This window comes from Cokeromyces recurvatus (assembly GCF_025118155.1).
Source record: "Cokeromyces recurvatus strain NRRL 2243 chromosome Unknown BX663scaffold_11, whole genome shotgun sequence".
NCBI lineage: Eukaryota > Fungi > Mucoromycota > Mucoromycetes > Mucorales > Mucoraceae > Cokeromyces > Cokeromyces recurvatus.
Genome location: NW_026251397.1, coordinates 559,408 through 585,230, shown reverse-complemented (window position 1 = coordinate 585,230; position 25,823 = coordinate 559,408). Strand labels below are relative to the sequence as shown.

General features: G+C 30.6%; 10 protein-coding genes across 10 annotated transcripts; 9 read left to right on the top strand and 1 right to left on the bottom strand.

The window, feature by feature from the left end:
* Window positions 1-470: 470 nt before the first annotated feature.
* BX663DRAFT_508263 (uncharacterized protein) lies at window positions 471-1,200 on the top strand (the record flags this gene model as incomplete). Its single annotated transcript, XM_051527459.1, has 3 exons — window positions 471-480; window positions 547-914; window positions 988-1,200. The coding sequence occupies 3 exons, from the start codon at window positions 471-473 to the stop codon at window positions 1,117-1,119; spliced, it is 510 nt and encodes a 169-aa protein (XP_051383322.1). The 3' UTR covers window positions 1,120-1,200.
* A 241-nt stretch (window positions 1,201-1,441) lies between these two features.
* Window positions 1,442-2,906, top strand: BX663DRAFT_508258 (uncharacterized protein). Its single transcript, XM_051527458.1, has 4 exons — window positions 1,442-1,565; window positions 1,645-1,962; window positions 2,059-2,371; window positions 2,445-2,906. Exons 1-4 carry the CDS (start codon window positions 1,469-1,471, stop codon window positions 2,899-2,901), a joined length of 1,185 nt encoding a protein of 394 aa, XP_051383321.1. The 5' UTR covers window positions 1,442-1,468; the 3' UTR covers window positions 2,902-2,906.
* Window positions 2,907-2,993: 87 nt separating this feature from the next.
* On the top strand, window positions 2,994-4,257 carry BX663DRAFT_508257 (Cupredoxin). Its single transcript, XM_051527457.1, has one exon. The coding sequence runs from the start codon at window positions 3,066-3,068 to the stop codon at window positions 4,173-4,175; it is 1,110 nt and encodes a 369-aa protein (XP_051383320.1). The 5' UTR covers window positions 2,994-3,065; the 3' UTR covers window positions 4,176-4,257.
* A 30-nt stretch (window positions 4,258-4,287) lies between these two features.
* On the top strand, window positions 4,288-7,759 carry BX663DRAFT_508256 (muts domain V-domain-containing protein). Its single transcript, XM_051527456.1, has 8 exons — window positions 4,288-4,647; window positions 4,706-4,800; window positions 4,907-5,728; window positions 5,798-5,930; window positions 6,006-6,532; window positions 6,619-7,301; window positions 7,405-7,465; window positions 7,529-7,759. The coding sequence occupies exons 1-8, from the start codon at window positions 4,540-4,542 to the stop codon at window positions 7,620-7,622; spliced, it is 2,523 nt and encodes an 840-aa protein (XP_051383319.1). The 5' UTR covers window positions 4,288-4,539; the 3' UTR covers window positions 7,623-7,759.
* An 813-nt stretch (window positions 7,760-8,572) lies between these two features.
* On the bottom strand, window positions 8,573-9,503 carry BX663DRAFT_560847 (uncharacterized protein). The gene is made up of 2 exons (XM_051531908.1): window positions 9,008-9,503; window positions 8,573-8,919 (listed from the first exon to the last, which is right to left on the bottom strand). The coding sequence occupies exons 1-2, from the start codon at window positions 9,445-9,447 to the stop codon at window positions 8,634-8,636; spliced, it is 726 nt and encodes a 241-aa protein (XP_051383318.1). The 5' UTR covers window positions 9,448-9,503; the 3' UTR covers window positions 8,573-8,633.
* A 1,065-nt stretch (window positions 9,504-10,568) lies between these two features.
* Window positions 10,569-11,737, top strand: BX663DRAFT_530964 (uncharacterized protein; the record flags this gene model as incomplete). The annotated part of the gene is made up of 2 exons (XM_051530351.1): window positions 10,569-10,729; window positions 10,990-11,737. The coding sequence occupies 2 exons, from the start codon at window positions 10,569-10,571 to the stop codon at window positions 11,735-11,737; spliced, it is 909 nt and encodes a 302-aa protein (XP_051383317.1).
* BX663DRAFT_508249 (acyl-CoA dehydrogenase/oxidase) lies at window positions 11,687-14,123 on the top strand. Its single transcript, XM_051527455.1, has 8 exons — window positions 11,687-11,771; window positions 11,872-11,979; window positions 12,046-12,104; window positions 12,164-12,440; window positions 12,523-12,805; window positions 12,904-13,440; window positions 13,512-13,848; window positions 13,958-14,123. The coding sequence occupies exons 2-8, from the start codon at window positions 11,924-11,926 to the stop codon at window positions 14,023-14,025; spliced, it is 1,617 nt and encodes a 538-aa protein (XP_051383316.1). The 5' UTR covers window positions 11,687-11,771; window positions 11,872-11,923; the 3' UTR covers window positions 14,026-14,123.
* Window positions 14,124-14,145: 22 nt separating this feature from the next.
* Window positions 14,146-17,122, top strand: BX663DRAFT_508247 (Metallo-dependent phosphatase-like protein; the record flags this gene model as incomplete). The annotated part of the gene is made up of 6 exons (XM_051527454.1): window positions 14,146-14,493; window positions 14,599-14,904; window positions 14,978-15,089; window positions 15,157-15,277; window positions 15,361-15,995; window positions 16,061-17,122. Coding segments are annotated over exons 1-6 (2,422 nt in total), but the record flags the coding sequence as incomplete, so codon positions are not given.
* On the top strand, window positions 16,972-18,384 carry BX663DRAFT_508244 (uncharacterized protein). Its single transcript, XM_051527453.1, has 6 exons — window positions 16,972-17,005; window positions 17,106-17,121; window positions 17,212-17,478; window positions 17,540-17,726; window positions 17,790-17,961; window positions 18,032-18,384. Exons 3-6 carry the CDS (start codon window positions 17,317-17,319, stop codon window positions 18,339-18,341), a joined length of 831 nt encoding a protein of 276 aa, XP_051383314.1. The 5' UTR covers window positions 16,972-17,005; window positions 17,106-17,121; window positions 17,212-17,316; the 3' UTR covers window positions 18,342-18,384.
* A 2,600-nt stretch (window positions 18,385-20,984) lies between these two features.
* BX663DRAFT_472176 (P-loop containing nucleoside triphosphate hydrolase protein) lies at window positions 20,985-25,541 on the top strand. The gene is made up of 4 exons (XM_051524167.1): window positions 20,985-21,059; window positions 21,198-21,879; window positions 21,942-22,981; window positions 23,079-25,541. The coding sequence occupies exons 2-4, from the start codon at window positions 21,327-21,329 to the stop codon at window positions 25,356-25,358; spliced, it is 3,873 nt and encodes a 1,290-aa protein (XP_051383313.1). The 5' UTR covers window positions 20,985-21,059; window positions 21,198-21,326; the 3' UTR covers window positions 25,359-25,541.
* Window positions 25,542-25,823: the final 282 nt, after the last annotated feature.

Below are 25,823 nucleotides of genomic sequence, written 5' to 3'. Positions count from 1 at the left end.
TGACATGATTCGTTATTTTCGGGAGCAACAAGAGTTGAAATATTATTATTTCTCAAACTATATTAGTGTAATAATAATTGCATATTCCATGTGAAGTTAAATAAGATAAAAGCTAGTGTTACTTGACAAGCTTATAATACAACATGTATTTTATTTTATTTTTTTTTTATTTTTTAACTTCACGTCATTTTTTTCAATTAAAGCAGCAAATGCATAATTTTAGAGATCGCTTGTAAATTAGGATGTACAAAAAAGGAAAGGAAAATATCAAAATTGGGGGGGGGAGAGGAGAAGAGACATATAAAACATCATCTATTATGGAAAAGTTGTGTGTGTAAAAGGACACTTTACCAAAAGAAAGAAAGAAAGAAAAAAAAAAAGGTTATCTAACATATAAAAAAAAAGTTGGCCTTTTTAATTAAATTTTTCTTTCTTTTTTTTTCTTTCTTTTTTTCTTTCGTTCTTTCGCAATGTTTAAGGGTAAAAAAAACTAAATAAAACAAAATAAACATCTGCTCTTCATAAACTAAATATTATGTAATATAGACGTACAACAACAACAACAACAACAGCATTATTATCAAACTACATTGACGCCTACTAAATTATTAATGGAAACAAATAATTGGAACTTGAATCCTTTTGAAAATACTACAACTACATTAGAGCAAAAAGTATTTATTAATTCTTCTTCACCAACAAAACAGAGAAAGAAATTACTGGAAAAGAATCGTGAAGCTGCTTACCGTTGTAGACAAAAAAAGAAAAAATGGATAAATAGTCTTGAAGAGCAATCATACATTGCAGAAACTAAAAATAGAGAACTTCAAGAAATTGTAGCTCATCTTAGAGAAGAAAGCATCTATTTAAGAAACTTGCTTTTAACGCATGGAAATTGTGATTGTGAAGTAGTTGTAAAGTATAACTTGCTGGAAAAAAAAAAAAAAAAAAAAAACTTGTACTAACTTCTCTTCTCCAATAATAAAGCAAGCCTATTTACGTCGTACTTCAGAACAGTTATCAAGTCGTTTACCTAATACTAACTCTTCATTCTCGGATTCATCCGAGTCTTCATCTTCCTTAAGCTCTCAACAAAGGCAAACATCCTTTTTCATTTAAATTCAATACTATTTAGTATGTATTCTGTTTCATATCATTATTTATTTTTTAACTTGACAAAAAAAAAAAAAAAAAAAAAAAAAGCACAAGTTATGTAATGTATATATTTCTTTATTTTCTCCTGGCTTATATTATTTATATATTGTCTACCTTGTAATAAATAAACAATTTCTCTTTTAGTTGTTGTGGGAAAAGAGGTGCTCGGGAACAAGATATGTTAAACCTGGTTGTGTGACTTTGATAATGTATGTCTTCTTCTTCACATAACATACTTGTTGCTTTTTTTCTTTTTCTTTTTTTTTTTTTTTTTTTTTTTTTTTTTTTTTTTTTTTATCTTTCTTTCTTTCTTATGACACAAACTAAAATACAAGTTTTTTATTCTGACGATGAACTCTTACATAATCCTACAATGGAATTAACAAGCGGTGAATGGAAGCCTTATGTTGGTATGCATTCTTATGTAAGCAAGCATGAATAGAAGAATACTATCTAATATATATATATGTATATTTATATTGTATATAGAGTCTCCTGAAAGGCTGAAATCAATTAAAGCATTTATTGACAGTCATCCTTCAGATTTTGAGATAGTGAGCCCCTTTGATTATTCAATAAACCCCATCTTGGATATCCACCGTCATGATTATATTCAATTTTTAAAAACTATTTATAAGGATTGGATAGAGATGGGTTTACCTAAGGATGCTTGTATGGGTGATACATTTGCAAAGTCATCCTTTACAAGTCATCTAGACGATTCAATCATTCGAGAAAATGCAAACAAGAGCTGTGAAGGTAAAATGGGTTATTATCTTGGTGATATGTCGGTCTCTTTTGTTAAAGGTAAAATAGGTCTATGTCTGTGTATATACACATATATAATACATACATACATGTATATATTTAAATTTACATTTACATTTATATTCATATTCATAGATACTTGGAGTGCTGTTTATGCTTCTGCTCAAATTATTCTGTCTGCTGCCCATAGACTTGTAGAAACAAATAAACCCGTGTATGCATTATGTAGACCACCTGGACATCATGCTTCACATTATACAGCTGCTGGCTATTGCTTTATTAATAATGTCGCTGTTGCTACTCGATTTTTACAAAATTATAGCCCGGAAGATATGAAGAAGATGAAAAGACCTTATCATAAAGTGGCAGTAAATCATCCAGATATGATCCTGACACGAATGAATAACGACAAGAAAAGAATTTTAATTATAGATATCGATTTTCATCAGTAAAGTTAGTTAGTTAGTCATAAGAACTTTGTTGTTATACATGCTTTACTAATTTGATATACATTATCTTAGTGGTAATGGTACACAGAGTATCTTTTATCATGACCCCTCTGTATTCTATATCTCACTTCATGGATATCCCAACTATCCTTACTTTACTGGATCAACTCAAGAGATAGGTAAAGGCCCTGGAGAAGGTTATAACATCAATGTTCCTCTTGATCCAAACACAACTACAGATGCTATTTATTTATCTCATTTAGATATCGTTTTAAATGACACCAAAGTGATTAATTTTGATGCCCAAATCGTGATTGTCTCCATGGGTTTAGATACATGGCATGAAGATCCTATTGCCGGCTTAAAGGGACTTCAAAATAAGGATACTTATAATAAAATTGGCTCTAAAATAAAGACTTCAAAAAGCACTAAAAATCGATCTGTTCTATTTGTGCAAGAAGGAGGATATACGATGAGTGTATTGGGTGAATTAGCTGGTAGAGTTTTGCAGGGATATCTTCAAGCATAAAATAGTAATAATAATAATAATAATAATAAAAAAAAAAAAAAAGAAAAGAAAAAATAAAAATAAAAATAAAATAAAGTGAAAATAAAAATCTATTTTTATCTACATGTTAAATAAAATAATGTCTTATTATTATTATTGTATTCTTTAACTCACTCACACTCTTCATGTACTTGCTAGCTTCTTTTCTAGTTTGTTTCATTTTATTAAAGCCAATTTTAACTGCTCCTCTCAATCGCACTATTCGACATTATTATATTGCAGCTGAAAAAGAATTATGGGATTATACGCCAATGCAATGGGATAATTTTAGGGATCAACCATTAACAAATCCACCCTCCTCACTTTACACCGTTTATCGTAAAGATAAACGTATCGGATCCGTTTACCAAAAGGCTTTTTATCGTCAATATAGAGATGATGCTTTTAGAACCCCTATTGCCCATGATCCCATCTTGGGTCAATTAGGACCCATCATACGAGCTGAAGCAGGTGATCAAGTTCGCATTACCTTTTACAACAAAGCTGATCATCCTCATAGTTTGCACCCTTATACAACCAATACAACCAAAGTTTTGCCAGGACAGTTTGTTCAACCTGGAGAGTCCTACCGTTATATTTGGGATATCCCCTCCGATTATGAATTTCCCGAAAATCAATCCTCAGTGATATGGGCCTATGGATCCAAGTCATCACCAGGAGATATCCCTGCTGGTCTCTTGGGCCTTGTTGTTATCTATCAACCAGGCACCTTACAGTATAATTCTCCTGGTGCCATGTTTCAACATCCTAAGGGAATCGATCAAGAAGTATTTACAATCATGACCAATACGGACGAAGCCTTCTCCACTTACTTTAATGAATCCGGTGCTCGTCTAGGCTTCTCTGCTGATCGTCTTGTTGAATTACAACAAACCGATCCTTTATTTAATGAATCCAACCGTATGTATCATATTAATGGCTATGTATATAATAATAATCCACCATTTAATGTCATTTATGGGTCACGAGTGCGTTGGTATATTGTCTCCTTTGGTGTCTCTGATGATGATGTCCATACTGCCCATTGGCATGGTGCCACCGTTCTCCATTACGGCCATCGTGTTGACGTAGTCGACCTAACCCCCATCAGTTTTGAAGTAGTCGATATGGTGCCCGATAATGTTGGTCAATGGCTATTTCATTGTCATGTAGCATCTCATTTTGAGTCTGGTATGAGTGCTTTTTATCAAGTAGAAGAGATCATCATTACTGGTGATGAAGGTTGGGGGAAATAATAATAAATAGATGTTTTTTTTTTCTTTTTCTTTTCCTTTTCCTTTTCCTCCTATTTTTTTTTTTCTTTTTTTTATCGTTTTTATTATGAAACGACAAACAACTATTAGTTCGTTTTTTACACAAAAAAATGATAATAAACGATTCAAATCAAATACAGTGGAGACATCATCTGCTGCTGCTGCTGCTGCTGATAGTCTTAATACTGATCTAATAACACATGAGGAAAAGAAATCAACTCCCATTGTCCAAGAAGATTTAAACCAATTGAAAGAACGATTTGCAGCCAAATTAAGTTTTCTAGATAAAAAGCGAACAGAGGCACGTCAACGTGTAGAAGGCTTTGAACCGACTAATGAAGTCAAGATGACACCTTTAGAGAAACAAGTTGTAGAATTAAAAGCAAAATACCCTGATTGTCTCTTACTGATTGAAGTGGGTTATAAATTTCGATTCTTTGGTGAAGATGCAAAAGTAATAAGAATATTTACAATAGTTAGAGATGATTATTCAATCTAAAAAAATATTATAGATTGCTTCTCGTATTTTACACATTGCAAATTTTATCGATAGAAACTTTTATGTTGCAAGTATACCAGTTCATCGATTAAACTACCATGTCCAAAAGTAAAGGGAAAAAAATAAATAAATAAATAAATGAAAAAAAGTAAATTAACCTCTTTCCTCTCTTACTCACTCACTCACATTCTTTTTTTTTTCCATTTAAAACAAGACTTGTGGATGCAGGTTATAAAGTTGGTATTGTTCGACAAACAGAAACAGCTTCTTTAAAAGCGATTGGATCTAATCGTAATCAACCCTTTCAAAGAGAACTTCAACAAATGATTACAAAGGGAACGATTATTGATGATATTTTAATTAATTCATCTACAACAGGCCATCTTTTATGTTTAATTGAACAGAAGCGTGGAGGACATGGATCAGATGAGCGTGTCTATATTGGACTTATTTCGATTCATCCAGCGACAGGTGATATTATTTATGATGCATTTGAAGACACCTTTATGCGTACTGAACTAGAGACACGTCTATTGCATATCGAACCCAGTGAAATCATATGTCCTCCAGTTATGAGTAAAGCTACCGAGAAAATGTTAATGCTTAGGTCTTCATACCATGTCCGAATGGAGCGTATGAAGAACACATTTTGTAATGATTATAATGCAGCTCTCACTTATGTGACTGATTTTTATGTTGAGCAACGACAACAACAACAGCAGCAGCAGCAGTCAATAAAGATGTCTAAGGTGATGTCATTACCTGATATTATAGTTCAAACATTGGCTTGTTTAATTCAATATTTAGATGAATTCAAACTTACCAATATCTTGAAGGAAATCAAGTACTTTCATCATTTCGTAACAAAGAATCATATGCTATTAAATGGCACAACACTAGTCAATCTTGAAATCTATCGTAACAATACTGATTTCACAACCAAAGGATCTCTATTTTCAATCTTGGACCATACAAAAACCAAATTTGGTCAGCGATTATTAAGAAAATGGATTGGTAAACCATTGATTGATATCAAGTAAAATTGAAAGGACATAACATATGCAATATAAATATTTATTATTATTATTATTATTTTGGTGGGTAGTAAAATCAATGAACGAGTTTATGCGATTGAAGAACTGAAAACAACAAGTAACCCAAAAAAGGGACTTTTATTATCTTTGTTGAAGCAAATACCAGATATTGAAAAAGGTATCTGTAGAATTCATTACGGAAAGGTAAAAAAAAAGAAAAGAAAAGAGAAAAGAGAAAAGAAAGAAAGATTCATGTAGGACTCATCCTAATATAAATAGACAAGCCCCAAGGAATTACTACAGATACTGGAGGCTTTCAACAAGATATCATCTACCTTTGTTCCATTATATGAATCCAGGTTTGAATCTGATTTGCTAAACACATTATTTGATACCTTACCTATAATACATGACGATATCGTTTCGTTTAAATCAGCTATTTATACTACTACGACTAAAGTGACAGAATTTTTCAAATCTGATGAGAAATGGCCTGAAATTCAACGAGAAAAAAAGAATATCAACTATGTTCAATGTCTTTTAGAGGAGCATTTAGAAAAAGTTCAAAAGGAAACACAACTTGGACATCTAGGAGTAAAATATGTGACAGTAGCAGGACAGGATTATTTACTAGAAGTAGCTAATACAAAATTACGATACGTTCCTCAAGATTGGATTAAGATAAGTGGCACAAAGGCTGTAAGCCGATTTCAAGACAAGTATATTATTGAGCAGTTGAGAGAAAAAGAACGACATGAAGATTTATTAATTATGTATGCAGAAAAGGCTTATAAAGAATTTTTAATGCAAGTGATCTATAAACCAGTCCATATATATATATATATATGTATATCCGATATGAATAGTTATTAAACTGTTATCCTATATATAGGGAAATTTCAGAAAAATATGAAAAACTTCGAGATATTGTTTCTTGTTTAGCTCAGCTCGATTGTCTATTATCTTTAACAGTGACAGCCAGTCAGCCCAACTATGTAAAACCTATCTTTGACGAAAGAGTTAGAATAGATGTAGTAGAAGGACGACATCCGATGGCTGAGAAACAAAATCAAACAAGTTCTTATATTGCGAATGATATTCATTTTAATGAACCACAAACGACTATGGTTCTGACAGGTCCTAATATGGGAGGTAAAAGTTCTTATATTCGACAAATTGCCTTGATCGTGCTTATGGCACAATTAGGGTCGTATGTACCTGCTCAATCGGCTAGGATGGGTCTCTTTGATGCCATCTATACGCGTATGGGGGCAACTGACCAAATGATGCGAGGGCAAAGTACCTTTATGGTTGAGATGCAAGAAACTTCTGAAATTATGAAATTGGCGACATCTCGATCCTTGGTTATCTTGGATGAATTAGGAAGAGGTACAAGCACACATGATGGTCAAGCGATTGCTCATGCTGTCCTCGATCATTTTGTGAAAGAAATAAGATGTGTCACGTTATTTGTGACACATTATCCCTCCCTGGGGAAACTCTTTGGTGATGAATTTCCTAACCAAGTAAGAAACTGTTATATGGATTATATTGAAGAACAAAATCAGGAAGCAGGTAAGAAAAAAAAAAAAGAAAGATATATATATATATACATATATATAATTCCTCTTCTGCTCATATATGTGTTGTATTAATATATGTATATATGTTTGTTAAGGTATATCAAATATTGTATTTTTGTATAAGCTAGCAAATGGTATTGCTATGAGTAGTTATGGGTAAATATAATAAGAAAAAGAAAAAGGAAGATACGATTATGTATTTAACTAGTTTTTATATAGTATGAATGTAGCAAGATTAGCAGGTATACCTTTACCTATTATCAAACGAGCTAAAGAAATAGCAGAAAAAAAGAAAAGACAAATGGAAGGATAAAGATATATGTAAAGTCACTGTTTGTTTTTGTCTAAATATCTGTATAAAAGAGAGAGAGAGAGAGAGAAACAACCTATGTCTATTTTACGCATTTGATTTAATATATACATAAATTTTCTGATTTTCGAAAAAAAAAAAAAAAAAAAAAAAAAATAGTAGCTTATCTACAAATTACATCTCATAGATGATTCCCTCAACAACAACTAATACCTAATTATTTCATCAAACAAGCTCTAGAACTATACAAGAGTTAATAAAAAAAGATATGGACAAACCGACTGAAAAATACATGGGGGTTAAGATCTTATAGCTTAGTTCAATAGTTGTTTCTGTTATTTACTTTCTTTTTTTTTTCCCCCTTCCCGTTCAATAATGGAGGGGGAGGTGGTTTTCATTTCTTAAATTTCACCTTTTCATTATTAGCTGATCTGATCTGGACAATTAGTATGATATCTTGCACTCATTGGATTGTTAAATGTTTGTATGTATGTATCGACTTCATTCGCATGATGTAAGGATATCAAATATTTGTATTCCTTAACATAATGTACTTTTTTTTTTTTTTTTTTTTTTTTTTTTTTTTTTTTTTACATACTGTATACATATATACTTGGGAAAAGAAAACAAGTAGATAACATAGTTAATTATTGATATACAAAGAAATTACTACTATATCTATTCCCGATAATTCTTCTATCGACTTGAACTGGCTACAGCTGTAGAACAATATCTTGTTGAACCTTTTTTATATATGCGTATGCGTGTATGTGTATATATGAATATTTATATGTATAAATATGTAGAACTTTTTGTTATAATATAAAAAAAAAACTCTGTCGATGCATTACTGTCAAGTATCTTGAAAGAAGAAAGTGTCAATAAGGATATGAAAATGCGATATGCAAATTTATTATGAAATGCCAGTAATAAATGCATACATTTACATTTATAAAAAAAAAAAAAAAAAAATAATCGAAAAGGGTATAAAGAAAGAAAGAAAGAAAGAAAGAATTAAATCTTCAACATGGATCTCAAACCCTTTTGTATTTCTGTTAAATCAAATTCATGTGTAGAATGACGTTTTTTATGCTTTAAAAGGTCCAATAAATCTCTTGATTGTTGTTTATTTGTGTTACTGAAAGGTATTGGTAAAGCACTTGGAGCAGGCGCATTATTAGTAAATGTAGGTCCAGCATAAATATCACTTGTTTTTCTCATATCAATAATACTTGTTGACTTGCGACGACTTCTTTGTCGATGAATAGTAGTAGATTCTCGTAAAAGTAAATGCTCATGTCTATTTTTTTTTTTATTTTTTAAATAGTACGGATTATCTGAGTTGTTAGTTTACAATACGTAATACTTTCCCCCCTTTTTTGGTATACCTTTTCATTCTAATAAGATTATTTGTTGGGAAATGCTTATTATTAGTAAATAAAGCAGATGTAGTAGCAGTAATGGTAATATCCAATGCACTTGTCTTTTTTGACTTTTGGTTACTATTGCTTTGAATTCTTTTCTTTGTTTTCTTGTTTGTATTCTTAGATGTCACATTCGATTCATCTGATTCAGTACAAGATGAAGACTCTGAATTGGTTATTTCCTTTACTGATTTCTTCTTTCTCCTTTTTTGTGGTGTATTGGGTGCAGAAGAAGTCGTCTTTTTAGATTGTTGTTGTTCCCTTTTAATAAACGGCTTTCTTTGAGATTTTTTATTGTCCGTTATTATTAATAATGGTAAAGATGATGTTGATGCTGAAGACGGCGTATTTATAGTTCTAATGGGCTTCACAATAGTAGTTGTACTAACAGTAGCACTTGCCATAATATATGTTTATAATAATAATTATAGTAATAGAAATAAAAATAATAATAAGAAGGAAAAAAATAAAAATAAAAAGTAGTACAATTTATTTAATTCTTAATCTAACTGAATAATGCTATCGTCCGCGGCAGTAATAATAGTAGATTCTGGTGTGGTATGGCTTTTTCACAATAAATGAAAATAAAATAAATAAATAAATAAAATAAAAAAAATAAATAAATAAAAAATAAAAAATAAAACTTGTCTTCATCGTAATATATATAATATTACAAAGGTGTAGTATACACTTTTATTATTGAAAAAAGATAAACAAAAGAAAGAATGATATGTTCTGGTTACTTTTATTCTTAATATAAAAAGCAGGAAAATAGAATGACACTCAAAAAGAGTATAGTTATTATAAGCTCTTTAAATGTATACTCATGGAACAGTCAAATAGTTTCCTATGATAAAGGAAGGAATAAGCTTATTTATAATCACAAATCAATTTGATAGTTTTACTTTGAAATGCTTCATCATCATTAGCTTAAAATACGATGAAAACTCTTAAAGTCGTTTATGAAATTAAACCCAATATATTCATGAATTCTAGGAGATTTACTTCATCTGAGCTAAAAAATCGATTGAACAATTCTAGTTTACTAAAAGCACAATGAATTCTATTCCGATAATAAAGTTTTCAAGACAAAAGTGATATTTCGACTAATTTAGTCTCAAATAAGAAACCTTGACTCTTGTCCCTATCACTAAAAAAAAAAAGCCTTTCTTTAAATAACACATAAATTATCATTAGTAGAAAACTGCAATCAAGCTAGAAAGCTTTCCTTTAGTGTGTAAATGAGAATATTACTGCAACACCTAGAATCAAAAAGCAGTAACATTACACATGCTATACTTGATGAATTAGCCTTTTTTTCTTAATATCAATATGTATATATTCTCTCTCCTTATATATTTCATTTTTATTATGAAGTGCCTTTGCTCCTTTTTTTTTTATTTTGCTTTTTCTTTTTTATTTTTTTTTTTCTATACACTTCTTGTCTTTTTTTTTTTCTTTTTTTTTTTAACTGTACGATATGCCATTAATGAAATGCAATGATAATATTTTTTGTGAGCAAGAAATGATATCAAATCAACTTCACATAGGCGATAAAGTACAAATCAATTTTACTTTACATGGAATTGTACGATTTATTGGCACAACTCAGTTCAAGGCTGGTACCTGGGCTGGTATAGAATTAGATAAAATTGGATCAGGGAAAAATGATGGATCTGTCAATGGGTAAATGTGTATGTATAACACATGAAATACAGTAACAATGTTAATTTATATATTTGGTATGCATATTATTTTTTATTATTATTATTATTATTCTGTTTCGTTTTGTTTCGTTTTGTTTCGTTTCGTTTCCTTTTGTTTGTTCCTCTTTCGTATATATGTTGTAATAGTGAGCGTTACTTTCACTGTCCTCCTAAAACGGGATTATTTATATTGGCTATTAAGCTTATCAAAATTCAACAACATTTAAATTTAATGAATAGACCCTCAACACCCTATCAAAAGAAAAGCCCATCCATGGTCACGATCATTCCACCTTTACCTAGTCATGAATTGCAAGATAAAATGAAACTACTTGAAGCAGAGAATAGACAATTAAAGAGCACCTTAGTACAATTAGAAGAAAACCAGAAAATAAAGGATAATCATATACAATCACTTGAATCCTCTTTAAAAGAACTTCAAGATACAAGTATGGAGAGTATAGATATGTTGGAAGATCTAGTTCAATCATACGAAAGACAAGTTCAGCAACTTTCAAATAACCTCCACATCTCGAATCAAAAGATAACAACATTAATAAATGAGCAAAATGATTTAAGGAAAGCAGGACTAGAGGCGATTGAATCCTACGAGTTAACCTTAGAGAAAACAAGTAAACAACACCACAAGGATATCAAAGTATTGTTAAAGGATATAAACTGTTTAGAGATCATATTACAGAGCAAGTTGAATAAAGAAATTGATTTAACCGAATCATTGATGAGGGAAAGACACTATAGTAGTCGTTTGATTCATGAATTGAAAAAGAAATTTACTACTTTTACTTTTAAACCCATTATGTACAACACTCGATTACTAGATACTCCCATTGAAGAAGAAGAAGAAGAAGAAGAAGATATGACACCTTGTGCATTATGTGACAATAAAGGACATCATTTAATTCATTGTCCTATGCTATTTAAAGAAAAGCCTTTACAACAGCAAGCATGTATATGTTCTTCATTTTAAATGATAATATATGTCTAGTGTAGCAGTAAATACCCCTAAATAAAAATTTATATACAAATATACACATGTATATAAATATATATTTTTATATAAATCACATGAGACTTGTTATTATTTGTTATTTAATAAAAGTACCATCTATTTGATCAAGTCTTTTTTCTTTTTCTTCTTATATCTTTATATAGAATGAAGAGTAAATATACTATTGAAGAAGTAGCTAAACATGTCGTTGATGATGATTGGTAAAGTTTATATAGAACGCGTTTACTTGTCTTAAAAGTTTTTGATTTATTTTTATGCGTATATAGTTGGATCGTTATTCACGATAAAGTGTATGATGTAACAAGCTTTTTAGAAGACCATCCAGGTAAGTTTCCTATAGAATCCATATATATATATAAATGATTAAACTTAGGAATATGATAGGAGGGAAAAAGGTTTTATTAAAAGCAGCTGGAATGGATGCTTCTAAACAATTTGACGCATTCCATAATCCAAATATTCTGAAAGGACTTGCAGTAAAATATGAAATTGGACAACTTGTTACTGCAGATACTCAAGAAGAAACTTTAAACGATGAATTAAATGAACAACAACAACAAGAGGAAAACGAAGAGCCTAATGCAAACCCTTTAATTGTGAATGAAACTTTTGGTGATATGGTACCCTTTGGTGATCCTATGTGGTATCAGGATTGGTACAGGTAATATTTATATATATATTTATATTTATATACGTTTAAACTCTCTCATCTATATATAAAAATATTTATATATATATTCTAGCCCTTTCTATAATGATACACATAGAAAACTTCGTAAATTTGTACGTGATTTTGTTGAAATAGAGATTATGCCTAACTGTCATGAATGGGATGAAGCAAAACAAATCCCAAAGGATATGTTTATCAAAGCTGCAAAGGCGGGTATATTAGCAGCTGTTGTAACGCATGATGTAGGTCATACAAAACTCCCCTTTGGTCTTCCTGCTGGTATTGAACCTAATCAATGGGACAGTTTTCATTCGCTTATTGTTATTGATGAACTTGCTCGTTGTGGTTCTGGAGGTGTAAAGTAGATTACATTTATATATATATATGAAAAAAACAAAGTGATTAATCCATCTTCCTTTATTTATTTATTTTTGCTTCTTCTTTTTCTTGATAGGTTCTTTGGGCATTATGCGGTGGTTTAGGAATAGGTCTTCCTCCTATTTTACACTTTGGTTCTCAATACCTCAAAGATAAGGTAGTAGATGATTGCTTATCGGGAAAAAAGTTCATCTGTTTAGCTATTACAGAACCTGTAGGGGGGTCTGATGTTGCTGGTCTTCAAACGGAGGCTAAAGATATGGGGGATTACTACCTCCTAAATGGTGAAAAGAAATGGATTACAAATGGTGTCTTTGCTGATTACTTTTGTGTTGCATGCCGTACAGGTGGTCTAGGTTATGGTGGTATCTCCTTTTTGTTGGTCGAACGTGATAGCAAGGGGCTTTTGACACGACACATGAAATGCACAGGTGTTTGGCCATCAGGAACGGCTTATGTTACCTTTGAAGATGTCAAAGTTCCTAAACAAAATTTGATTGGCAAAGAAAATAAGGGGTTCAAGTATATCATGTGGAATTTTAATAGTGAGAGAATGGGAATTATTATTCAGGCAAATCGATTTGCTCGAGTTTGTATTGAGGAATCAATCAAGGTACATATTTTCTAGTTCTATATCAATACAAAAAAAAAGAACTAGTAATAATACATACATTCTATTCGTAGTATGCAAATAAAAGAAAAACGTTTGGAAAGAAATTGATTGATCATCCAGTGATTCGAAATAAAATTGCTCACATGATTAGACAAGTAGAGGCAACTCATGCATGGATGGAAATATTAACATATCAAGCCACTAAAATGCCCTTTCAATTGTTGCCCCTAAGATTAGGTGGACCTATTGCACTTTGTAAAGCTCAAAGTACACAAACATTTGAATACTGTGCTCGTGAAGCTTCACAAATCTTTGGTGGTTTAGCTTATACTCGTGGTGGACAAGGTGAAAAGATTGAAAGATTATATCGTGAAGTACGTGCATATGCTATTCCTGGTGGTTCTGAAGGTTTGTTTACAAAAAAAAAAAAAAAAAAAAAAAAAAAAAAAAAAAAAAAAACTTCGTGTGCTACCTAAGATAAATCTATACAAATATTTATATATTTATTTTTATATAGAAATTATGCTTGACTTGGGTGTAAGACAATCTATGAAAATAGGCTCCTTTATGGGTGCTAAAATGTGAATACACCATTATATATTATTATTTATAAAGAATGGTCGCTTAATGTGACTTTGGTCTATTATTATAATAAAATGAAACTATGACTATAACAAATTTAATTATTGATATTTAACTTTTTTTTTTTTTTTTTCTCCCATTAAAAATGAGAAAGATATTTTCGCTGTCTTCTTATTTTTATATAGTTTTACTAATCCTTACTTTTATCAGAGCTATTCATCTTTATTTTATTTCAACAAAGGATTTAAGAATAGCTGATGAGAATGATCATTGGTTCCTTAAAGAACATAGGCAGCAGAAATTATCTACCGCCACTATGAATGTTCAACATTCAACAACTCGAATGAGTAATGAAACCAATAAATTATTTTATTTTATTCAGTTGTCTGATTTACACATTTCAAAATTTCAGCCAAAAGGCCATACAATTCATTTTTTGCATTTTCTTCAATCTGCTTTACCCGTCATCAAGTAGTAAAAAATAATAATAAAAAGCATACAAAATGTCAAGACGAAATACACACTAATTTTTTATTATTATTATTATTATTAAATCCCGCTTTCTTTTATCTACAGGCCAGAATTTGTTGTTGTTACAGGTGATTTAATTGATGCTAAAGATAAGACTCGAACTACTTCAACTCAATATGTTGAAGAATGGCAAGTATATCGATCAGCAGTTGAACAAGGTGCTAATAATACTCGATGGTATGACATGAGAGGGAACCACGATTGCTTTGATTTGGTGTCCTGGCAAGCAGAAAATAATTTCTATCGTACATTCGGTAAAAGTGCTCAAGATTTGGATGCGGGGAAAGGAATTTATAGCTGGAAGGTATCTAAAGATTATGGTGACTATAATTTTATTGCTGTTGATGCTTGGTAAGTATCTACAATCATATTTATTATATATAAATAAATATTTGTTGTACATCTGTTTTAATATTGAATCAAGTCCTAAAAAGGGACCTTCTCGCCCATTTAACTTTTTTGGTTATTTTACTACAAATACAATGAATCGCTTAGCGTCCAAAATAATGTCAACAACATACAATCATACTTTTATAGTAAGTAGGATAATAAAAGCATGATAAATAATATATATGCAAATATATATATTTATGTGTTATATAGTTTGCGCATTATCCTACAACAACTATGATACCTGGTGTATCGTCTGAAGGCTATACTCTGAATGATCTAGCTAGTCGTTTCAGTATTTATTTTTGTGGACATTTACATAGATTATCAGCTGGTATATCTAATATGTATACACACACACACATATATATATATATATATATACTGGATTATATATACTTAAATATTTACATATAGGCCTTGGTAACATTCTCAAGTCATATCATAAAGAAACAGACTCATTAGAACTCGAAGTTGCTGATATGAAAGATCATGGTTCATATCGAATTGTAGCTGTAGATCATGACTTGGTCTCATTTGTTGATATTGACTTACCTATTTCAGAGATATCACCTGTTAATGAAGACTCAATAATACCTTTAACAGTTGATAATCAAATTATTTGGCCCAAGCAAAAGTTGCATCCATCACCTATTGTTCTGATTACAAATCCAAAGGATGCTCGTTTTACAATGCCAACAAAGGAACCTCTTCAGGCTATGGGTCAAAGTTCATATATTCGATTTTTGATATTTTCAGAGTATGATGATTTAAAAGTACATGTATTTGTGGATGATAAGCAGCATCCTTTCCCTTCAACATATATAGGCAGAAAAGCTCTTGATGATAAACAAAAAGTAATACCACTTTGGACAACACCTTGGGATCCTAGTGAATTTAATGACGGTAAAACCCACTATTTACGTGTTGAGGCAACTGCCCCCAATGGAAAGACTGGTGTTAGTGAAATTCCTTTTCGTTTAGATAATGAAAGAGTTAATATCAACGGCGGTACTGGTGAATGGATTATTGCATCCAGTATTTCAGAATTGGTAAAAGAAAAAGAGAAAAGAAAAATGTTATTCTACTTGACCATAAAACTTACATTAATTTATAGATCCGATTTTTATGTATTTTTGCTATTACTTCTATGTTATTGACTTTAATCATACCAAAATTGTTGAATGATTACGAAAGGCATCGAAATAATTTTATAGAAAAAAACAATCTAAGAAATAGACTTCTTCTTCAAATTCATAAGATCGATAGTAGTAACTATTGCAGTATTCGAAAGTTTATTTTAATTTGGATGCATCGATTTTTGAACTTTCCAGAAGATCAACCCTATGTTTGGACACTCTGCTTTATGTTTTTGACTAGTCTTTTAATATTACCCTGGTTTAAAGCAGAATTTATCCCATCTGGTCAAACTGAGGCTGAAAGCATGGGATATTTTTATCTCTGGGGCTTACTTTTTGAAGGGCAGCAGTGGGTGCCACTTGACACTTGGCTCTTTGCTATTTTTCAGATTACATTTAGTGTCGCTGTCTTTATCCTTTTGTTTATCTGGAAGTCGACCAATGCCTCTCTTTTGCAATGCAAAGGAAATACTATGACGACGCTTCTTTGTGATCGTGTTTGGTTTCAGATTCTTGTTTTATTATATTGGTTTTGGCGATTTGAAGGATTGACGGATTTAGCCAAATTTTATGGTGGTATTTGGCCCACACTTATTTTAAATCAGCTTGTATGGTGGCTTTTTATTGTTGCTTTCCTTATTATTTTTGATAAAACAGACCTTATATCGAAAAGGAAAGATAGGGATGAGTCTATAACATTGGATATTTGTACATCATGTGACAATGCTAGTGCAAATAATCAACATGAATTCTTTGTGGACAACAGTTTAGACAATAAGAACAATGAAGAACAACAGGATGAAGTAGAAGAGTCAAGACAGCCACTTTTACATGAGGAAAGTAGCAGTAATAGTTGTTCTCCGACGAAGAATTCTTTCAGGAGAAACATATCAAAGATAGATTAAAAGGAGAATAAGTTTTGTGTACACATGCAAAAAAGAAAAAAAAAATAGATTTCTCTTAAGCATCATTATTGTTTATTAAAAAAAAAATAATCTCCCTGTTTTTTTATACATTTATTAGGAGAAAAAGATCTAAAGTAAACCAAAATTGACTTTTGCTTTTATTTTTATTTTTTATTTTAATATCCTTCCATTCTTTTCATATTTTGATTTTCTTAATAATGAAGAAAGTAATCTTTCACGATGAACCTATTCCAAATTCTACAAATAAAACTATTCAATGGTTTGGTCTTGATAAATTTGAACCAGAACGCGCAGTAACATCTCATTTTATGTCATCCAAAGCTTTGTTCTTTATTCGATTACCATTTGTTATGTATAGTTTTATTGTAATGTGGGTTGATATTATTTATACAGCAATTATGGGTGAATTCAAGCATTTTTTTGCTTATTTTACCAATCTTACTTTTATTGGATTACACGCTTATTTAATTGTAAGACAAGTTACTTTAATTTATTCTATAGGTTAATTTATTCTACATGTATTTTATTTAGACTACGTTGTATCATCATATAAAATATTTATGGACACATCAAACTATTAAAAGACCATCCTCATTTCTGGATCAACCTTCTGTTCTTAATTATCTTTATGTTTATTTATATCATACTATCATTGTTTACAATCTTCAAACACCTGTTGTTTTCTGGGCCCTCTTATCTAAAGAAAAGCTCTTTGATGGTATATTTATGTAGTTATACATATAGAATACGATATGCTAATATGTATCCGCGTTACCCCTAGCTCATTTAACGCCTATTGATTTTTGGATAAGTATATCATTACATACAGTCACCTTATTTATTTTAGTCGTCGAAGTTTGTTTAAATAGAATGATGATATCAATCAAAATGATATTTTTAGTATTTGGTACTGTACTCATCTATCTCTTTCTTGTATTTATTATTTATTCAGTGTACAGTTATATTTAAAGCATATATATCTTTATGAAACTCATATATATCTATTTATATTTATATATTCAGTGAAAAATGGTGGGTATACTCTTTTCTGGATTGGAGCTTTGGACCTAGTATAGCAGTCTGGTATATTGCTATATCTGTTTTTATTATTATTTGCTTTTTCTTTCAATTAGCTTTACATAAGTTACGAGATTTGATTGCGCAACGCTTCGTGTATTGTGTAGAAGTCAAGAACATGGCATCAACAGATATAGAAAAAGAGAACCCTATTTCAATCAATCAGACATCTAACTTTGGACTATTAGCAAGCACTATTGGTGGAGGATCACGCTTTACATTTGGTACTGAATCAAATATAGAGCTTCATTCATAATGATTTCAAGTGAATATTATATACATATTCATATTTATATATAAAGGCTCCAATTTTTATTTTCAGATATTATAATCCAAGTAAAAAGATTAAGTCAAAGATATATACTTATACGAGATACTATTTTAAAGTGTTTTTGTGAGTTCTTATTAAATGTAATACATTTTTTTTAGGGAACACTATTTACTCTATAATGTAAAATACATATCAATATAAGAAGAACTATTCTTTATAGGTCAGTAAAATCCTAGTATCACTAAGTGTATGATGGTTTTAACCCATAATTTCGACTTTTAATATTCATATTACATTTACTTTTAGAGTCTGCGTAAAGCGTTTTGGCTTTATTTAAATATATCTTTGACAGTTTATACATATGAGCTTGAAAACGTAACCTCAACATTATACAACTTCCTCTTTTTAATCATAATCTTTTTTTGTTGTTGTTGCATCTGTAGTTTTCTTTATATGAACAAAAAAATTAACTTAATAATAACCTATCTATCTTTAATTATCTTCAGTTTACATTAGTATATGACTTTATAACTTTTAGAGTAAGGGTATCTCTTATATCAAAAGGTCATTTTTCTTAGTACTTAATTTTAGCTTTGATTAAATATCTTAAATGGGATTTGGAGAAGGCAAGTGTCAGGATAAGAGTAAAGAAACCCATTTTTTTTACCCTCCTTTCGTATTATATATATGATTTGCTTCAAATAAGTAAATTGGAGTATTATTTATAATATAGGGCCCTTCCAGATTATCTTAATATAAAAATCCATTATATTATTAAAGTAAGGAAACCAATGTTAAATTTTAGTATCTACTCTTTCGGTAGTCTCTAACATTTCCCTGTCATTTGCTTCCTGTTCCTTAATATTAGATATAGCTATTTGTTTCCTTCGAAAAATAACAATAACTCCCTTATTAAAAATAGTCATTATTATGGATATATTTGTGCTTTTTATCATAGGCTTTTATGATTTTTGTAAGGTTCACTTTTTTTTATATCTGCTATGGTTATGAATATAATAGAGGTTTAAATCTAGTTTTGATAGGAGGAAAAACATTCTTTTTTCTTTCTTAACTCTATTTTTACCAGGTAAGAATCAACACATGTCTTTTTTCTTAATATGTTTTTCTAAGATTTGTATTCTATAAAGAAGCCTCTCATATGTACTTGTTGACTGAGAGATCTGTAAATGGCTTGAGAAACAATTAATGCGTCCCTTCAATCAAAGTCTCTATATTTCCATCCATATACCGCATTAAAAAAATGGAGTGTGCTTCTTTGTCAGTCTTTAAACGAGTTTTTTACTAGTCTTCTCTTTTCATATGTAGTTACACTATGAAATTTATTCCTTTGCTTTTAGTGATAATATATTTGTTTGATACTTATATTTGCTGCAGTTTTTTTTTTTTTTTTTATTATTTCGACATGAACACATTTATCTTTAACTCTATTATAGGAGAAAAGAAGATGTCAATTCTTATGGTAATTTAAAATTGTACTCCTTTTTTTTAATCAAGTAATGGAAGCTAAAAAAGTAGTTTTCAGACAAACTCCTGTCATGAAAGAAGCATATCAACAAAAATATAATACAACTTTGCATTAAACAGTAACGATATTTCAACCCTGATTAGGAATCTGCATTTTTTGTTGAGTTTTTTTTTTTTTTTTTTTTTTTTTTTGTTTTTTTGTTTTTTACCTTCTGTGTAAAAATGTTTCATATCTCTGAGCGAGCTCTATTATTTACTTTTGACAAGGCTAAAATACACACGCTTTGAATAAAAGAATTTTATATAATTAGGGATATTTTGAAGTAGCAATTCATAATATATTTAGCATATCAATGGGTTGTAATATCATTAGAAAATTGACTATTACATCTTTCTATAGTTAAGAGAATTATTTACAAGATCAATGCTAATTTTGAACAAATATATATGTATTTTTTTTAGGAATTTCTAGATCACCTTTGCTCTTCTATGAGAAAAAAAAATAGACTGCACTTAATAAATACTATAAATTTTGAAGGTATTGTATTTTAAATACCGCGTATGGTATGATGCGAAGTAGGTATATGTCAAAAAAAAAATTCCCATAATGGGTATTTCTGATTGTGTAACTAAGGTACAAAATTATGTCAAAATGTACTATCATCTTATAGTACTACTCTATACGTGCATTATGTATATGTCAATTTATAATTGAGGTTAATAACAATATTTTACAACTGATTTGATTTAACCTTATAAACTAGTTTATGTGAGAATTAGTAATATTAAATAGAAGTATTTATTTATGGTTTTATCAGACACAAAATATATTGATTTAAATTGTATAAATTGGAAACAGAAGCGCATGCATTCTAAATAATAAACTCATTGCCATAAATAACAGGAGAAAAGAAAGAATACGGCGCAGCATTTTTTTTTAAACTCAAGGAATACAGTGTTTGATCTGAGAGCTAATTACTTTTTTTATTATTATTATTATTATTATTATTATTTTTTTTTTTTTTTTTTTTTTTTTTTTTGTTCTACAATAACTATGCGTAGATCATTGCATCACTTTAAAATTTACTATAAAAGAATGGTTATGAAAAAATACAAATATATATTTAGCATACATACTATTAACTTCGAACCAAAACAACAGTTGAATAATAATGAAAATAAAACAAGGATTACAAATTCTTGGCTCAAAATTTTAAGGTATATATATAAAAAGAACAGGTCTGCCAATAAGATATAATTTTGACAACGGCACTTCTATATCTCCTGTTAGAATATGAAACAGCATTATCGGAGGTTTTTATTCACATTTTTATTTTATTTTATTTTCTATCTTAGTTTCGGCACCTTTTCCTTTTGACAATTAAATCTGCAAGTGTCGCCTCCAATATAAAATAATAAATTTAGGACAATGATTGTTTTAAATACTTAATTTTTTATTCCTGATTTGTATTCAATAAAAAAAAAATGACAAATAATAATAAAGATAAGATGCCAATAGATGACACAAAGAAGAAGAAGAAGAAGGAAAAGGAGCCTAGTGTGCCTATTCATAAGTTATTTCGTTTTGCTACACCATTAGAACGTTTAATGATTGTTATAGCCATTATATTTTCTGCTGGTTCAGGAGCATTACAACCTATTTCAATTATTATTTTTGGATCTTTTATTAACAACCTTTCTGGCTCATTAGATGATACAAGTCAATTACTACCAAAAACATTGCCTGTTATTCATATTATGGCTTATATGGGTACAGCAGTTGCAATTGCTGCTTATATCTCAAATTGTTTTTGGATTTTAACTGGTGAAAATCAAACTCGTCGTATTCGTACCATGTATGTTCATTCAGTTCTTCGTCAAGACATGGGCTGGTTTGATAAATCAGCTGAAGGTTCTCTTACTACTCGCTTAGCTACTGATACTCAGATTATTCAAGATGGTATTTCTGAAAAGTTCGGAAGATTTGTTATGCTTTTAGCTCAATTTTTAGCAGGTTTTATTGTTGCCTTTATTAAGGGTATGTAATAATATAATGCTATAGCTTAAATAATAATACTTATATTCTGTATACATTTATAGGATGGAGACTTGCCGTAATTATGCTTGCTGTTACACCTCTTCTTTTGTTAACGGGTGGTGCTATGGGCATCTTTATGACAAAATATACTTTGGCTTCACAGAATGCCTATGCAGCTGCTGGTTCAATTGCAGAACAAGTTTTTAATTCAATTCGTACTGTATATTCATTCTCTCTTCAAAAACGATTCTTACAACGTTATGAAAAGGAATTAGATAATGCGTGCAAAACCGGTATTAAGCGTGGTGCCTCTCTAGGTATTGGAATTGCCTTTTTTATGTTCTTTTTATTTGGTATATATTCTTTAGCTTTATGGTATGGTGCTAAACTTGTTAGTCAAGAAAAGCTTACAGGCTCTGTTGTACTTGTTGTCTTTTTGTCCATGATTATGGGTTCTATGAGTCTTTTACAATTACCTAATAACCTTTCTGCTGTATCTAGTGCTTGTGGTGCAGCTTATAAAATTTTTGCCACCATTGATCGTGTACCTGAAATCGATCCTGACTCAGATAAAGGTTTAATTCCTGACTCAATTAAAGGTGCTATTGAGTTTAAAAATGTCATGTTCAAATACCCTACACGTCCTGATCTCACTATCTTGAAGGATCTATCTCTTAAAATTGAACCTGGTATGACGGTAGCCTTTGTTGGCCCCTCTGGTTCTGGAAAGTCTACTTCAGTGCAACTTGTTCAACGATTTTATGACCCTTTATCTGGCTCAGTTACGTTAGATGGTCATGACTTGAAGGATATTAGTGTCAAATGGCTTCGTCAAAATATTGGTGTAGTTGGTCAAGAGCCCGTCTTGTTCAACATGACTATTCGTCAAAATCTGATTATGGGTAGTAACAAAGAAGTTACTGAAGAAGAAATAGTTAGAGCTTGTAAGGAAGCCAATTGCCATTCATTTATATCTCAATTACCTCAAGGTTATGATACACTCGTGGGTGAGCATGGCGGTATGCTTTCTGGTGGTCAAAAACAACGTATTGCTATTGCTCGTGCTATTTTAAAGAATCCCACTATTTTATTATTAGACGAAGTAAATATCATATTTTAATATAGAAGTCTAGATTTTTTTTTAAAAAAATATGTATATGTATATATTTATTCATTTATTATTATTTTTTTTTCTTTAGGCTACTTCTGCTTTGGATACACAATCTGAACGTCTTGTTCAATCTGCCTTAGATAAAGCTTCCGCTAGTCGTACTACAATTGTTGTTGCTCATCGTTTATCCACAATTGTAAATGCAGATCTTATTGTCGTTATGGATCATGGAGATATTATTGAACGTGGTACACATAACGAATTAATCAAGTTAGATGGTGTCTATGCAGACCTTGTGAAGAAACAAGCTATTGATACAAGTAAAGATGATGTTTCAGACAATGATAATCCTGAACTTCTTCTTCAACAAGAACAATTCGAAATCAATATCCAAAAACATGCTACTGAAAAAGAAAAAATATTAAACCTTGATGATACTGAAAGCACATTTATCGATATCTCTAATGAAAAGCAAGAATTCTATCAAAATAGATTTAACTTTAATAATTCAAGTTCTGAAACGATTAACGCTTATGACTTAAAATTGAAAAGACAAAAAGAAGAAAAGAAATTGATGAAGAAACAGAAGGCACCCATGCTTAAGGTCATAAAACAAATGAGACCTGAATGGCCTCTTATTGGTATTGGAATCATTGGTGCAGCTATCGCAGGTGCTGTCTTCCCCCTTTATTCATATTTCTTTTCTAAAGTTATCGTTCTTATCACAGTCCCAGGTCAAGACATTAATCCAGGACCTATGAAAGGCGGTAATCTTTATGCTTTTGTCTTTTTCATTCTTGGTATTTTCGCATTTATCGGTTTTGGCAGTCAAGTGTTATCCTTTGAAACCTCTGGTGAACGATATACGAAGCGTTTACGTGCTATGATCTTTGCTGCTTATATGCGTCAGGAAATTGGATTCTTTGATCGAGATGAAAATAATGCTGGTGCCCTTACTTCCAAATTGGCTGTAGATGCGCGCAATGTCAATGAAATGATTACTAAAGTTTGGGGTGATGTCACTCAACTCATTACAACTGCCATAGTTGGTCTGATCATTGCCTTTGTTCATAGCTGGTCACTTACTCTAATTATTTTGATCATGAGTCCCTTTATTATAATTGCTACATCCTATGAGTCAAGGATCCATCGTGGCTTTGAAGATAAAACAAAGAAGGCTAACTCTGAAAGTGGTGAAATAGCTGGTGAAGCAATTCGTGAAATTCGAACAGTTGCTGCTTTAAACAAACAGAAACATTTTGAAGACCGATATTATCAAGCAACAGAGCATCCTCATAGGCTTGCTTTACGAAAGGCTTACTTATCCTCTATTGGTTATGCCCTGAACCGAGGTATCACGCTTTATACAAACGCATTGGCCTTTTATGCTGGTGTTAGACTGATTATAAATGGTGATATTAGCTTCCAACAGATGTTTACTACTATGTCTGTCATTATGACTACAGCCGAATCTGTAGGACGAACCTCTGTCTTTGCTAGTACGTTAGCCAAAGCTAAATATGCTGCTATTGCCTCATTTGAAGTGATGGAACGTCAGCCTGAAATTGATCCTGACCTTGAAGGTCTAGAACCTGAAACAGGTTCCTTAAATGGTGAAATTGACTTTAAGGATATTACTTTTGCATATCCTGCTCGTCCAGATAATACTATCTTCCATGGTGAATTCAATCTTCATGGTAAAGCTGGTCAAACTATTGCTCTTGTAGGTCCCTCTGGTTGTGGTAAATCAACAACAATTGGTATGCTTCAACGTTGGTATGATCCTTTAGGTGGTGCTGTTTCCTTAGATAATCAAAATGTTAAATCCTATACACTTGGCAACCTACGTAGCCATATGGCTCTTGTTGGACAAGAACCTATTTTATTTGACATGACAATTGGTGAAAATATTTGCTTTGGTGTCGAAGAAAATAAGCAAGTGAGTCAACAAGAGATTGAAGATGCATGTAAGGCAGCTAATATTCATAAATTTATTGTTGGCCTCCCTCAAGGTTATGATACCCGCGTTGGTGATAAAGGTTCTCAACTATCTGGTGGTCAAAAGCAACGTATTGCTATTGCCCGTGCCCTTATTCGTAAGCCTCGTATACTCTTATTAGATGAAGCCACATCTGCTCTTGATAGTGATAGTGAGCGTCTTGTGCAAGAAGCTTTAGATAACATTTTGGAAGAAGGAGGTCGAACAACAATTACAATTGCCCATCGACTTTCAACTATTCAAAATGCAGATCTTATTTGTGTAGTTAAGGATGGTCGTGTAATTGAGCAAGGTACACATTGGGAACTTTTGGCTCTTAATGGTACTTATTCCCAACTTGTTCGTGAGCAATCTTTAACTGTTCTATAAAAAAAAATTCCTCCCGTATACATATACAAACATGTAGATATATATTCTTGTAGCTTTGTACATTTTGTATATAACTTCTTTTTATTTTGTTTTATACTAACGCCATTTATCAATTATACACTATACATTTTAATATACACTTACACAATAAATATTACTAATACTACTTACAAATAATGAAGCCATTAAACACTTTGAATTTTTATCATATTTTGTATTGAATATATATTTTCTAGTCTTTATTTTTTTTTTATTTCAAATAAATAAAAATCGCTATACAAAAGGATAATAAAAAAAAAAACTATTATCTAAAAATATGTTTATAAAGTAACTGATATAGCTATAGTTATTAATGGAAAAAAATTTACATTTTTATAATAGATTTAATAGCCTTATTTTAAGTACAATTTTCTCTGTAGCCTTCACATCAAGTAATTTTTATTTAATGTTTATTAAATAAATATT

Coding starts and splice junctions, on each gene's coding strand:
- BX663DRAFT_472176 (XM_051524167.1), top strand. CDS start 21,327: ATGACAAATAATAATAAAGATAAGATGCCAATAGATGACACAAAGAAG. Junction 21,880..21,941: donor TATTGTTGCCTTTATTAAGG/GTATGTAATAAT, acceptor ATACATTTATAG/GATGGAGACTTGCCGTAATT. Junction 22,982..23,078: donor CTATTTTATTATTAGACGAA/GTAAATATCATA, acceptor TTTTTTCTTTAG/GCTACTTCTGCTTTGGATAC.
- BX663DRAFT_508257 (XM_051527457.1), top strand. CDS start 3,066: ATGTACTTGCTAGCTTCTTTTCTAGTTTGTTTCATTTTATTAAAGCCA.
- BX663DRAFT_508258 (XM_051527458.1), top strand. CDS start 1,469: ATGACACAAACTAAAATACAAGTTTTTTATTCTGACGATGAACTCTTA. Junction 1,566..1,644: donor TGAATGGAAGCCTTATGTTG/GTATGCATTCTT, acceptor TATTGTATATAG/AGTCTCCTGAAAGGCTGAAA. Junction 1,963..2,058: donor GTCGGTCTCTTTTGTTAAAG/GTAAAATAGGTC, acceptor TCATATTCATAG/ATACTTGGAGTGCTGTTTAT.
- BX663DRAFT_508244 (XM_051527453.1), top strand. CDS start 17,317: ATGTCATCCAAAGCTTTGTTCTTTATTCGATTACCATTTGTTATGTAT. Junction 17,479..17,539: donor GATTACACGCTTATTTAATT/GTAAGACAAGTT, acceptor TATTTTATTTAG/ACTACGTTGTATCATCATAT. Junction 17,962..18,031: donor GTATTTATTATTTATTCAGT/GTACAGTTATAT, acceptor TTATATATTCAG/TGAAAAATGGTGGGTATACT.
- BX663DRAFT_508256 (XM_051527456.1), top strand. CDS start 4,540: ATGACACCTTTAGAGAAACAAGTTGTAGAATTAAAAGCAAAATACCCT. Junction 6,533..6,618: donor GCTTATAAAGAATTTTTAAT/GCAAGTGATCTA, acceptor TCCTATATATAG/GGAAATTTCAGAAAAATATG. Junction 7,302..7,404: donor AGAACAAAATCAGGAAGCAG/GTAAGAAAAAAA, acceptor ATGTTTGTTAAG/GTATATCAAATATTGTATTT.
- BX663DRAFT_508249 (XM_051527455.1), top strand. CDS start 11,924: ATGAAGAGTAAATATACTATTGAAGAAGTAGCTAAACATGTCGTTGAT. Junction 12,105..12,163: donor CTTTTTAGAAGACCATCCAG/GTAAGTTTCCTA, acceptor GGAATATGATAG/GAGGGAAAAAGGTTTTATTA. Junction 12,806..12,903: donor CTCGTTGTGGTTCTGGAGGT/GTAAAGTAGATT, acceptor TTTTCTTGATAG/GTTCTTTGGGCATTATGCGG.
- BX663DRAFT_560847 (XM_051531908.1), bottom strand. CDS start 9,447: ATGGCAAGTGCTACTGTTAGTACAACTACTATTGTGAAGCCCATTAGA. Junction 8,920..9,007: donor AATCTTATTAGAATGAAAAG/GTATACCAAAAA, acceptor AAAAAAAAATAG/ACATGAGCATTTACTTTTAC.